This window comes from Acomys minous (assembly GCF_964271855.1).
Source record: "Acomys minous genome assembly, chromosome: 16".
Taxonomy (NCBI): domain Eukaryota; kingdom Metazoa; phylum Chordata; class Mammalia; order Rodentia; family Muridae; genus Acomys; species Acomys minous.
The window spans coordinates 83,889,155-83,902,902 of NC_140498.1; the positions used below are offsets into that span (position 1 = coordinate 83,889,155).

General features: G+C 54.0%; 1 protein-coding gene across 20 annotated transcripts in view; it reads left to right on the plus strand.

The window, feature by feature from the left end:
- Nucleotides 1-13,748, plus strand: part of NCOR2 (nuclear receptor corepressor 2) — a 164,550-nt gene that overhangs the window by 57,000 nt on the left and 93,802 nt on the right. For all 20 annotated transcript variants that reach the window (XM_084762969.1, XM_084762956.1, XM_084762975.1 and 17 more), the window contains exons 3-5: nt 2,838-2,965; nt 3,639-3,816; nt 12,903-13,082. In XM_084762969.1, the coding sequence (XP_084619095.1) occupies nt 2,838-2,965; nt 3,639-3,816; nt 12,903-13,082 (486 nt within the window). The remainder of the gene's footprint in view (nt 1-2,837; nt 2,966-3,638; nt 3,817-12,902; nt 13,083-13,748) is intronic.

Sequence of the window (13,748 nt, forward strand, 5' to 3'; positions counted from 1 at the left end):
TCTGTTCTCCCACACAGGGCTCAGCCTGCCCTTGTATAGTGGGACCGGATGCTGGTTGGGGCTGATGTCCTGGGTATGTGGGCGCATTGAGGGGCCCGGTAGCACCTGCACATGCCACAGCATTGCCTTAGGGTCATCAACCTGTTCATTTAGCTTTCACTCTCTCAGTCATTAACGTATCTACTCACTCATCCGCTCATTAACTCATTCATTCATTTGTTCAACAAATGCTGGTTCAGAGCCTCCGAACGGAGCTGTGAAGGCGGAGAAGCCCTCTCATGTTGGGGAGCTGACATTCTCTTGGGGAACAGTAAGCTAGGGGGAGGCCATATTTAAGTGGAGAGCCAGACATTGACAGTGGAGCTGGGACCCAACAGGAGCACCGGCCAGGTGCATGGTGTCTGGATGCGCAGTACTCCAGGCTGAGCGGAAGTCCCGGGGTGAAGCTCTGATGGAATGTGAGCCCAGTGCCCTGAGTGACCTACGAACCTGGGGTTCACAGAGTCGCCTGAACTCTCCCTCCATATGATCTTGTGGGGTTCTCTACTTCCTAGGCTTGTTCTGGACTGTGCTTCTTGGCTCCCCACTTGGTCTGTTTGCTGTGGAAATATACAGGGCGTGGGGTGGGCCTCCACTCCCGAGTCAGGCCTGCCGTAATCATCTGTAGGGTAGGCGTGGAGCCTGTGATCTGTGGCTGTCCTGTTGCCCTGCAGAGTGGCAGCCGAGCCCATGCTGCCCTTGCTATGTGACCTGGAGGAACTGTTCTAGCTCTCTCGGCCTGTCATTCTCCTGATGTTCTGACCACCCATGATCTTGTCCTTGTGTGGCCGGCTGCCTTGGGGGGGGGGTCACATTACTGAGCTTGCGCAGAGGGCATGGCTGTGGTGACCTGAGTATGGGCTCCTTCCCCCTTGAAGTCCTCCTTGTAGGGTTGTCCTTGCAGCCTTGTCCTTCCTTGGGGCCTGTCCTGCAGGGTTGTCCTTCCGGGTCTTTTGCATGAGTCTTTCCTGCCAGATCCTTCCCTTGAAGTTTGCTCTCTGAAGTTTTCCAGTTGCCCACCCGCTGGGGGCAGGATCCCAGCTGCTTCCGTGTCCTCAGCTCACCTGACTGGTGCCATTGATTCTTTGCAGTAAGAACTGCTTTAAGACACAAGGCTGGGCTGGAGAGGTGCCTCAGAGGTTAAAAGCACTGCCTGCTCTTCCAAAAGTTCTGAGTTCGATTCCCAGAAACCACATGGTGGCTCACAGCCATCTATAATGAGATCTGGTGTGCAGGTGTACATGCAAGCAAAACACTGCATACTTAATAAATAAGTAAATCCTAAAAAAAAAAAAAAAACACAAACAAACAAACAAAAAAACCAAACATAAAGCCAGGGGCTGGAGAGATGCCCCAGCTCAGCAGTTAAGAGCCTATCCTGCTCTTTCACAGGATCTGACTTGGTTTCAGCACCCAGATCCAGCAGTTCACAACTGCTTTGAAGTCCAGCTCCAGGAGAGCCAGTGTTATCTTTGGCTTTTGTGGACACTGCACTCAAGGGCATATGCACACAGACACATAATTAAAATAAAATCTAAAACAAACAAAAAGAACCAAGAAAAGAGAAGAAAATATGCCAAAGGAAAGCTAGGTTAACCATGTCCACACTGTCTGTAACCATGTCTGAGTCAGACATCACTAATCGATCGCCGGGGAGTGTAACCAAGTGTCTGGGCGATACAACAGATTGGCCTGGTACAAGACGGAAGCATGTCTTGTTTTTCTTATTAGAGATGGTGTGCACACTCGCTGTCTGCCCTCCCCCCTTTCTTCATTTTCCCACAGTGATAAGATGATCTTGGCCCTTGTGAGGAATGTGGGAAGGCTTTATGTAGGGATTGTGGGATCCAGGTTAAGATGGAAGACGCTAATGAACAGCAAGGGAGCCTGGCACTGGGTTGAGACCTCAAGGTTGGGGGAATTTGTCAACTGTGTTGACTCTCCAGCACTTTTGCTGCGAGGGTAGGCCATGGTTGAGGCCTCCTCCATGGACCATGGCGATCCAGGTGCGGTCACACCATTGAAATCATGTCACTGCTCCAAGGGGGGAGGGTGTAGCCTGCCTCTCCCCCGCCCCATACGGTACACGCTAGGTATTTTTTTCTCATGGTAGGCGGGGCTCCTGAGCAGCTGCTTGCCTGAGACCTGGGCTTACCGGGCCATCCGTCATCCTACCCTATCTGCACTGGCTATGCAATCTTTCCCTCCCCTTAGTGCCTGAGCCTGGCTCCCACAGGGAGACCTGTCACAAGGATGTCTGGCGCCCCCTCCCCCCCTACCCCCCCAAGGCTGGTGCGTTTCTGCTCTTAGGGCCACTCCGTGCTCACCAGTCCCCTGCCAGGGCAGTTCCTAGCACTGTGTCAGTAGGCAGGCCTGGGATAAGTGACCCACTCTTCTCTGTGTGGTCCTTTCTTGTGTGGTCCTTTCTTTAAACCTGCAGCTGGATGGTGTGGGTAGGGATAGAAATGGGATTTGTAATCTGACCAGCCTGTGGCCTTAGAGGGACTTAACCCCCTCCTCCAGGTTAAGTTGCACGAGCTGCAGAATAGGGCTATCAGGAACACCACAGGTCCCAGTGAGGCCTTGTATGGCGATGTGGCGTCTAGCATTGTGGGTTATGGACGCTCCTCTAATTAAGAGGTACCCCAGCAGTACCTTGTGGCTGGACAGGGCTCAGAGCATGGTGGGAGCATTGCTGTGGCAGTTGTCGCTGCGAGTTCATGTGGGCCTCTTGCTGCAGGGTGGCAAGGAAGCTGCCTCTGCACCTGCACTTGCTCACTATTCCCTTTCTCCTGCAGGACGTGGGGCTGCTTGAGTACCAACACCACCCTCGTGACTACGCCTCGCACCTGTCGCCCGGCTCCATCATCCAGCCACAGAGGAGGCGGCCCTCGCTGCTGTCTGAGTTCCAGCCTGGCAGTGAAAGGTGAGGAGAAGTTGTGTCTCCTTGTCTAGGTTGTAATGTCTCTCAGGGAGATACCAAGAGTTTTTTTTATGGGTAAAGCTGTAGGGGTTCAGCTGTCAGCCCTTCCTCATGGTGGCGTCTCAGGGCCGTGGCGGGGCTGTGGTCTCCCAGGAGCAGGGGCCGTGGACTTGGCAGGTAGAGGAGGCAACTATGCCCATCTACTCAGGGTAGGGGAGAGTGGTCAAGAGGCAGAAGGCTCATAGCTCTCCTCCTGCTGGCTAGACTAGGTTTAACAGCAGGAGTGCCGTGATCAGCTAGTGATGTCTGCCCAGGGAAGGTGAGAAGGAATAGTGTCGAGTGTGCTGTTCTTTGCATGAATGATTCCTGTAGTGCTTCTCAGGCCTGTGCCTTGGAGTCCCCAGGGGTTTGTCTGTTTCATCTGTAGCAGTGGGGTGGGTCTTAGGTTTTGCGTTCCTCATCACCTTAAGAGGGTCTGTGGGGTCTTCGTGCTACATTGAGTTGTTCAGGCTAGACAGTCACAAGCCTCGTGAGTCAGAACGATGTCCCCTCCTGTGAGGGAAGACAGAGGGACCTTCTAACATGGCTTCTCACGAGAACCTGGCTAGGTGGACACCTGGAGTCTTGGTCCTGAGCCTTTCTCTCCTGTGTGATGTGTGTCCCTGGCCTCCCACAGATCTCAGGAGCTCCACCTGCGCCCTGAGTCTCGCACCTTCTTGCCTGAGCTGGGCAAGCCTGACATAGAATTCACGGAGAGCAAGCGCCCGCGCTTGGAGCTACTACCCGATACCCTGCTGCGCCCTTCGCCCCTGCTGGCCACCGGGCAGCCCAGTGGGTCTGAAGACCTTACCAAGGTACACCATAGCCAGGCCGATGGGTTCTGATGCCACTGCTGCTATGGGCAGGGAAGGGGCTGGGGAAGGCTGGGCGGAATGAGGGAGGGCAGCTCTAGCACGGGTGTGAGACCCAAACACTGGGTCTGCAGCCAGGTAAGGAAAGTAAGCGTGGGTGATGGAAGGAATTGCAGGAGGCATCTCTAGCCAACAGGAGTGTGTACAGACCCTGTGGCAGGACCCGGTGTGTGGCTGTTATCACTGACTAGATGACCTGGAAGTGGGGGCATGAGTGTCCTGCAGAGTCTTGAGAGTCGGGGGTGACTGGCCTGAGGTCCACCCTGTGTCCACATGATCAGCACATTCTGTGTGCCCCACCGGGCCTGGGCTGCATAGTTGACAGAGTGTGTGGCGCAATGGCTTGGGACACCTCAGCTTTCATGCAGCCAACTGGACAGCCAGGATTGCCTTGTGTTTGAGCCTTGGAGAAGGGGATTGTGGAGACTTTTCAGGCGAGACAGGATGAGTGGGATGGCGCTTAGCATGTCAGGGCCTGCCTGAGTTGAGGGCCTCAGGCCGACTGACAGACAGCCCTGCTGCTACCCAGGTCTGACTGGCTCCTTGGGTGCCAGGTCGGCTGGACAGGTCTACATCTGCAGACATGTGTGCCTGTGGAGCCCCAGGGCAGTGCCAGGCTGAGCCCTGTCACCGTGGAGGCTCTCTCCACACCAGGAGGCAGTGCTTACCCAGCTCTTAGCTCCATCCTATGTGCTCACCCACTTTGGTGTGCTAGGGGTCTACGTGGGCCTTGTCCATGCTAGGCTAGCACTCTACCACTAAGATCCTCCTAAACTGATCAGGTTGGCCTCGAACTTACTCTAGCCCAGGCTGGCCTTGAAATCACAACCTTACCTAGGCCTTGCATATAGCTCCCATGGCAGGCCTGTGACTCCGGGCCAGGCTTGATCTAAGCCTTCTGTCTGTTCTCTTGCCTTCACTCTATTGCTGTGCTGCCCTGGGTTCCGGCCTCTCTGAGCCCAGCTTGCTCCTTGTTAGTCAGTAGCAGACCGACCCTGAGTGACCCAGGCTATCTGGGTACAGGGTTTGGCTGTGAGCCTTGCACACACACCTTACGGCTGGACCAGGTGACAGGATCAAACTCCAGCCTCTGTAGGAGAGTAAGGCCACTGGCACAAGCTCTGGAATGTTCTTGGTGTGATAGAGCAGGAGTCCAGCCCATTCCCAGTGTGTTCTGCTCAGCTGCTGTGGCCCCTGTCAGGGTGACCTAAGTCAGGTGCTAGGATGTCAGAGGACGAATGGGTGGGCTTCACTTCCCTGACATTGAGACAGTCCTTATTCCCCGCCCAAGATTATCCCTGGGAAATGGAGGTCAATTACAGGCTGATAGACTGACACTTGCCAACCTCAGGCAGCCCTCCACCCCTCCCCCTCCCCCTCCACCCCTCCCCCTTCCCCTCCCCCTCCCTCCTGCTCCAGGGCCCCTCCCTCCTGCTCCAGGGCCCCTCCCTCTCCTTTCTCTTCTACCCACTCAGTCCATTAGTCAGCACCCATATCCTTCCATGTAGACGCCAGGTCTAGCCAGCATGTGGCCTCTGTCGGACTCAGTTGCCCTAGGCAACTTATGTCTCACCTGTACTGTGGCAGTGGCCTTCTCAACCTTCCCCTCCCCCCCTCCCCCTTCCCCACTGGGTCATGTGGGCACAGGCAGAAATATCTGCCTCTTTTTAAAGTGGCCATCAGGTCTGGTGTGACTGAGCCCTGATTTCCTCTCTCCGTACCAGTCCCCTGCCCCTCTTTGTGGCTTCTTAAACCTGACCTGGCCCCACCCCTAGGCCCTGACAGGGCTGTTGTGTGTGTCTGGCTACCCTCTATTTCCTTCAGAGGCTTGCTGCGTGGGTACGCAAGGCTGTCCGGTAGCCCCTGAGGGAATGTTGTGAAGTCTTTTTGGCAGGGGACTCTGCTGACCATGCTGGGTTTGGACTTGGGACAGGTGTGGCCACAGGACTCTGCTCCAGCTCTGCTGTCCTGTTGGATGACCTGCTCACTCCAACTTCTGTTCTCCTGCCGCTTCTTCTTGCCCAAATGTTACTCCTTCCGTCCCTACCAGACCTTTTGCCCCTTGCTTGCCCCTCTTCCTCCTTCCCCCTTTTGTCACCCCTCTGCTGGATCTTCTTCCAGCTCCAGTTGCCTCTGTCCCTTTGTCCCCACCCCCACCCTGCCATCTGCCCAGTCCAGTCACCATCCAGCCTTTGTGCTCTGTTGCTGTATACCTGCCAGCAGCTGCCCCATCTGCTTGTCTGTCCTCGTCTGTCCGTCCACTTGTACTGTCCATATATCCCTTCTTGCTCCCCCCTCCCCCAGAAGTCTTGGGTCCTGTGACTAGTGCCACCAGCATGGCCATTTCCTGGCTGGCTGGGGACAGCTGTCCCTATGTGTGTTCAGCCTAGGTGCCTGCTGTGCCTCCAGGGGCCAAGGAGTGGCCTTTCAGTGGGGACAGGAAGCTGGGAGTAACATCTGATCACTGTGTGGGGTGTCTAGGGACCAGGCTTGAGAGGGGGAGTGGCCACTCAGGACAGTAGAGTGGAGGATCTTCCTCCTTGCTGTGTACCCCAAAGTGGGTGAGTCACGTAGCTCCAGGGTAGGTAGGGGCTTTATGGTGTGGCCAGCAAAGAGCAAGCAAGCCCAGGAAGGCTACAAGGATGACAGGCTAGCACCAAGTGAGCAACTACATAAACTGTCACATGCCAAAGTTTTCCCAGCCCTGTGGGGCCAACCTAGGACATCCATGTCTGGAGCTTAGCTAAGAGCTAGAAGTCGGGGGATGGGATTCGGGCGGGCAACTCGTGGGGAGAGGCTCTTCACCATCCGAGAACCCCCAGTCTCCCTGAGCCAGCTCTCCCTGCTTTGCAGAAGGCAGGAGGGGCCATGCCTGGCTTCTCAGTGGTAGGCCTTCATCGACGGGGAGCAGATGGGTGTCTTAGGACCAGCTCTGGGTTTTGTGTCTCCGTGGGTACCTGTCAGCCTCTGCTGTCACTAGCTGCTTGCCAGAGTGTCCCAGGCCTAGCCTGTGGCTCTTCTGAGGGTTTTGTCCTCACAGTCACCCAGTGAGGCCACTTGTAGCTCAGATGCTCCTGTTACCCTGTCTCAGTTAGGTGTTACCGTTGCTGTGATGGAACACCATCACCAAAAACTACTTGGGGAGGACAGGATTATTTGTTATTCATGTCCACATCACTGTTCATCACTGAAGGAAGTCAGCACAGGAACTCAGGGCAGGAACCTGGAAGCAGGAGCTGATGCAGAGGCCATGGAGGGGTGCTGCTTACTGGCTTGCTCACCCTGTTTCCTAGAGAACAGAGGGCCACCAGCCCAGGGGTGGCACCATCCACAATGGGCTGGATCCTCCCCCATCAGTCACTGATTAACAAAATGCTCTACATACAAGCTTGCCTTCATCTCTATCTTATGGAGGCATTTTCTCAATCGAGGGGCCCTCCTCTCAGATAACTGTAGCTTGTTTTAATTTGATAGAAAACCAGCCAGTACATCTGACCCCTTGTTAACTTGTGACATAAACACATCCTTTCTTGTTCATCCCCAAGATCACACATTAATACAGATACAACAATACAATATAAAACACTCCATAAACTCAAAAGGTCCCACAGCCTTACAAATTCAAGCACTCAAAGTTGTCTTCTTAAAAACATGCAGTCTCGGGCTGGAGAGATGGCTTCAGAGGTTAAGAGCACTGACTACTCTTCCAAAGGTCCTGAGTTCAATTCCCAGCAACCACATGGTGGTTCACAAACATCTATAATGAGATCTGGTGCCCTCTACTGGCCTGCAGGTGTATATGCAGGCAGAGCACTGTATACATAATAAATAAATAAATAAATCTTTTTAAAAATATGCAGTCTCTTTTTAAAACTCAAAGTCTCTGTAAAACTTTCAAATCTGGTTTGTTGCTGTTTGTTTGTTTGTTTTAAAGTTTAAGTCTCAACTGTGGGCTTCTGTAAAAATCAAAAACAAGTTGAATACTTTATTACTCCAAGAGGGAAGAACCAGGGCACAGCCACAGTCAGATCAAAGTAGAATCAAAGTCCAACTGTGTAAACAACACAGTGTTCAGCATCTGGGATCCGTTCAGGGTCTCTGGGCTCCTCCAAAGGGCTTGTCTTCTAGGCTCTGGCAGCCTCCGCTCCACAGCTGCTGCTGTTCTTGGTGATCAGCCCATGGCACTGGCATCTCCAAAACGCTGGCGTCTTCTGCTGCAATCGGGCTGCACTTTGACCAATAACCTCTCCTGGGCTCTCTTCATGGTACCATGCCTCAACTTCTCTCTGTGTCCCCTTTAATCCTGGCCTTCAGCTGGCACTGAGGCTGCACCTTCACCAATGGCCTCTCCTGACCTCTCACAGTGCCTAACCTCAGCTTCCTGCCTTCGTGTCTTTAAAACCAGTACCAACTGGGTAACTCTGGTTTTTTGTTGTTGTTGTTTTGGTTTGTTTGTTTGTTTTCTGTGTCGCTCCGTCTGTCCTGGAACTCACGCTGTACACCAGGCTGGCCACCTGCTTCTGCCTCCCAAGTGCTGGGATTAAAGGTGTGTGCCACCACTGCCCAGCCCACCCTGGGTGACTCTTAGATTGTCAAGTTTGACTGCCAGTGCAAGGGGCAGGTGTTGGCTGCCTCTGGGACACAGCTTCTGTGGGCTGGGTCTGAGGAAACACTTCGCAGAAGATTTCACCTCAATGATTCTGGTCTCTTAATCACTACTCGTTTCTTAGCTCCAGCATCGCTCGTCCCAATAAAGCAAAGGTGTCACTTCAGTGGTGCTGGTCTCCTGCTAAACCATGGCTGACTCTGAGGTTCCAGTTGACTGGTGGAACCACAGTTTTGTTTTTGTTTTTTTTGGTGTTTTTTTGTTTTTTGAGACAGGGTTTCTCTGTGTTAGCCTTGGCTGTCCTGGACTCACTTTGTAGACCAGGCTGGCCTTGAACTCACAGCGATCTGCCTGCCCCTGCCTCCCGAGTGCTGGGATTCAAGGCGTGCGCCACCACTCCTGGCTTGGAACTGCAATCTTAATCCAAAATAGCAAATATGCAAGGGTCCCATAGTATTGAGGTAACTCTCAGAATTCCCTCTGGAACTCTACAAGCCACACCTCCGTCCTCTGCGTTTCCCTCAACACTGGTTTCTTTCACAGTCCCACAGAATAGCTCACTACGCTTTAAACACTCCTTGGCTTCTCTTACTCAAGTTCCAGAATCCTCCCCTAAACAACACGGTCAGGTCTGTCGCAGCAATACCCCACTATGCTTGTACCAATTTCTGTCTTAGTTCGGGGTTACTTTTGCTAAAGAAACTCGGAGAGGAAAGGGTTTATTTGGCAGCCTCGATCCACATCACTGTTCATCCTCAAAGGAGGGCAGGACAGAAACAAACAGGGCAGGACGCTGGAGGCCATGGAAGGACGCTGCTTACTGGCTCGCTCATCAAATGGCTTTCTCAGCCTGCTTTCTTATAGAACCCAGGACCACCAGCCCAGGCTGGGCCCTCCCCTGTCACAAACTAACTAAGAAGATGTTCCACATGCTTGCCTACAGCCAGATCTTAGGGAGACATTTCCTCAGTCCAGGTTCCTTCGTCAGATGGCTATTAATTTGCATCACGTTGACATAAAACTAGCCAGCCACATACCCCTTTAGGGTCTCTGCTTGATTGTGCGTCCCTGACTCTGTCTGTTTGTCTGTCTGTTTCTCAGTGTCTCTGCCTCTCGCCTTCCTACCATCTGTCTTCCTCTCCCCTGCCTGGGCCCCGGCTGGGCTGGAGCCAGGCTTCAGGGGGACCTGGGTGGGTGTGGATGGAATATACACGGCTTTGAGCAAACATGGTTTGTAAGGAATCCAGCTGGAGGCAGGAGCAGGGCTTTGGGGGAGTTTCTGGCCCCCCTAAGGGTTGGCAGTGCTCTCCTGCCTGGGCTTCCCAGTGCCTTGGGAGGTTATTGAGCTTTGTTTCGGGGAACTTCAGGGTGTTGCAGTAGAACCGTCTCTGAGAGGTTCTTGGGTGGTTGGGGCCTGGGACACCAGCTTAAGCACAGCCTCTGAGCTGGTTTAGTATCTGGAATCGCTTGAGAGACAGCATTTGTGACTCTGAGCAACCCCCCCCCCCCTTTCCCTCAGCACCACCACAAGTCTAAGACCAGCAGAGAACAACAACGCCCCCCCCCCCCAATCCTGCCACCTCTCCTGCTCCCCTAGCTCTGGCCTGGAGCCTGCCTCTGTGGCTGGGTTGGCCACAAGCCTCTGCTGGAACGGGAAGAGATCAGCCTTGGGGCCCATCGCAGGCCTTTTGTGGCAGGTCTTTAAGTCAGATACGGAACATTTCTTGCTGCTGCCTTGAAGCTTTCTGCCCCAGCACGGGGCTGCAGAGAGCCACTGGGTCAGCGGAGAATGGCTGATTGGCTGGCTGGAGCGAGTCAGACTGCCTGGTGGGTTGAAGCGAGACAGACTGGTGGACTGGGGGAAGGCTGACTGATGAGAATCTCACTGAGTAAGAGAGTCTGGGAAGAGAGTTAAATTGCTGCCCAGTTTCTTGTTGGGCTTGGGGCTTCTGTGTCCTCGGGCTTAGGACTCAACAGGATAGTGGGTCACCCGCAAGCAAAGTGACTTGTCACTTCGAGGCTGGCCAGTTTGATGCCCTCAGTGTATCTTGGCATGCCAGGCCCCAGCTCTCCTGCCATTGGCTCACCATCTGTGAAGCCAGTAGCAGGACAGTCAGGGGTGAGGATGTTGACCCACCCGTCATCCCTCTGGAGAGAGTCCCTCCATCTGGGAGGGGGTTCGGTCACATGGCTTCCCCAAGCCCTGCAGTCTGCCTTGGTGGGTGGATTCTCCCCTTCTGGATGTTTCTGCGATCCTGTTTCACAGCCCATGGCCTTTGTTCCCATTATGTGGGAGCATGGGGACCTGCTGTGTGTTTGTACGCTGGGGGGGGGGGGAGGCGTGTGGGTCCAGTCATTTCATGTCTGGTCGTGAGGATGGGCCACCGTGAAAGACAGCCTGATTCGACCGGTCCAGGAAGCCGGGCTCAGCCACGTGGTGTGGCTGGTGTTGCCGGGTGCGTCTTCTAAGTGTGCTGCCCCAGTCTTGGGGACGGGGCCTCCTGTAGGTGGCTTGGCTTTGGAGCCCATCCTTGGCTGTGGGAGGTTCGATCCATGGTTTCACGATGTCGCGCTTATTCTGTTTCTCTCCTGGTCTCGGGGATGATAGGACCACTGGGCTCAGGGGACCATACTCGCAGCCACCTTCTATTTCAAGATGGAGATTGGGAATTTCCTGAAGGATTGCGTTGGAAAGAGAGCCTGAAGCACCCCTCCCGCAGTGTGCCATGTTCTGCCGTCCTCGTATTTTAGATGGCAGTATGAGGCCAGGGGCAAAGCGCTGGGTTCAGAGGGGTCCGGGGGCAGGGAAGGAGGACACATAGAATTTGTAGGCTCTTCTAGTTGTGAGAGTGGTGGGGGTGGGGTAGGTGGGGCACCTGGCTGCCCAGGCTGCAGTTGTTCTAGGGAATAAAAGCATCCTGTGTCCTTAGAGCGCAGCTGTGTGGGGGTGGGGAGCAGCCGCTGCCTCTGCCTGGCCCTGTCTGCCAGCAGCTGCTGTCTTGGCCCAGAGGAGACTAGGGTGGGGCTGGCCTAGCTGGGGACCAGGGTAGGGTGTACCTAGGCTCACAGAGGAGGTGAAAGGACTCCTGTCTTGTTCATTTCCTCTATTGTATAGATAGGGGCACTGAGGCAGATAACACGTCCGTGCATGATCTGTGGTCACTGAACTGAGTGTTGTAGGGCGGGGCTGGGCTCAGAGCCCAGGGCTGTCTAGAAGAGAACTGGGTTGTTTTCCTAACCTCTTTGTTCCCCGGGCATCCCAGTACAGCCTGGGTGGTCCCTGACCTTAGCTAGAGAACAGGAAACCATGGTGGGGCCAGGTGCAGGACCATGTGTGAAATACACAGTCAGTCCGTCAGTCCCAGGGAAGAGCAGCACCCTGATGAAGCTGACAAATACCCATAAATGACAAAGAGCCTGGTGTGGTGGTACAGAACTGACATCCCTGTGTATGCGAGGCTGAGGCAGGAGGACACCCTGGGCAACAAAGGGAGAGATGGCTTGCAGAAGACCCAGGTCTGGCTCTCAGCATCCTCATGGCTCACAGGTGGCTTAATCCCAGTCGCAGGGGTTCTGACTCCCTCTTTTGATTTCTGAAGGGATCAGGCATGCACTTGTCCAGATACATACATACATACATACATACATTCAGGCAAAACACGCACAAATAAATCTTTAAAAAGTTGAAGGTAAGCCGGGCCTGGTGGTGTGTGCCTGTAATCCCAGCATTTGGGAGGCCGCGGTGGAGGCAGAGGCGGGTGGATCTCTGTGAGTTTGAGGCCAGCATGGTCTACAGAGTGAGTCCAGGACAGCTACACAGAGAAACCCTGTCTCTAAAAACCAAAAACAACAACAACAAAAAAGGTTGAAGGTTAAAAAATGGCCGAGGCACTAGGTCTGTGGTAGAGCGCTGACTTTACACTACACTGGTAAGGCCCCAGAGTTCTATCTCTTGCTCTGCAAAGACAGAAGAAAGAAGCGAGGCCTGGTGACTGTTAGCTCCTGTGTGTTGTGACAGGTGTGTTTTCTGAAAAGCTGGCTGCTCCGGTTCAGGGTCTGCAGCCTGCTTGTGTAGGCTGTCATGTGCCTTGAGGGCTTATGGGTCTGGGCTGGGGGTCAGAGGTCACTGTCGGAGTCTTATTTCTCTTCTGGGGTGGGGGAATAGGAGCGGTATGGTCAGAGGAGGCAGTAAGGACTGTCATCGCTCAGGTAGCCTGGCAGCCACCTGGGTTTTGTCTTTAGAGAACACAGCCACAGGCAGCGTGGTCGGGACCTGGCAGGAAGGCAGGATCCACATACAGCGCTGTGACAGTGGGAATGCTCAGGGTGGGAAGTTGGTATCCTGCGGCCTTAAGTTATGGTTGAAAACAGGTGCTGGGCTAACTAACGTGGGTGACCACACTCTGCTTCTGTCTACCTCTAGGACCGGAGCCTGGCGGGCAAGCTGGAGCCCGTGTCACCCCCCAGCCCACCGCACACTGACCCTGAGCTGGAGCTGGCACCATCTCGGCTGTCCAAGGAGGAGTTGATCCAGAACATGGACCGCGTGGATCGCGAGATCACCATGGTGGAGCAGCAGATCTCCAAGCTGAAGAAAAAGCAGGTTGGTAGTGAGGACGCCGGGGATTCCAGTGAGACCACACTCTGGGTGCCCAGAGCCATGCCATTTTCTGTTTTTTTTTTGGGGGGGGGGGCTGAGATATGTCTTGATTTGGGAAGCCTCTGGGTTGGGCACATGTTTACACACCTGAGCTCCCAACAGAATCCAGGGCCTGTAGGGGACGGAGGCCTTCTGGGAGATGCACCTTGAGCTGCCCAAGGCGGAGAGGAGACTTGTTCCGTGCATGAGGAGTTGAGTGGGATCCAGGCACAGGGCAATGAGGGCTTCCAGGATGGCAGCCCAGACTCCCAGAGCGAGGCTACGGTCTTCAGTCCTGCAGGCCTGGCTCGGAGCCACCACTCTGTGCACTTATGTTGACTGAGGCTCAAGGTTAAGTGACTAGAGCTGGTGTTGTTCCTAGTTTTGTTTTGTTTTGAAGCAATTTCTTACTTAAATTGCTTTTTGAATGATACCTTATAATGTGTTTTTTAAAAATTATACTTAATTTATGTGTGTGTGTGTATAGGTAGGTAGATTTTAGTGTACAATTTGTGGGAGTTGGTTCTCTCCTGTGAATTGTCTGCTTGCTGTTGGTTAGCATCCGCCCCCCTAACCCCCTACCCTGTTTTTGTTTTTGTTGTTTTGAGACATAGTTTCTCTGTGTACTCC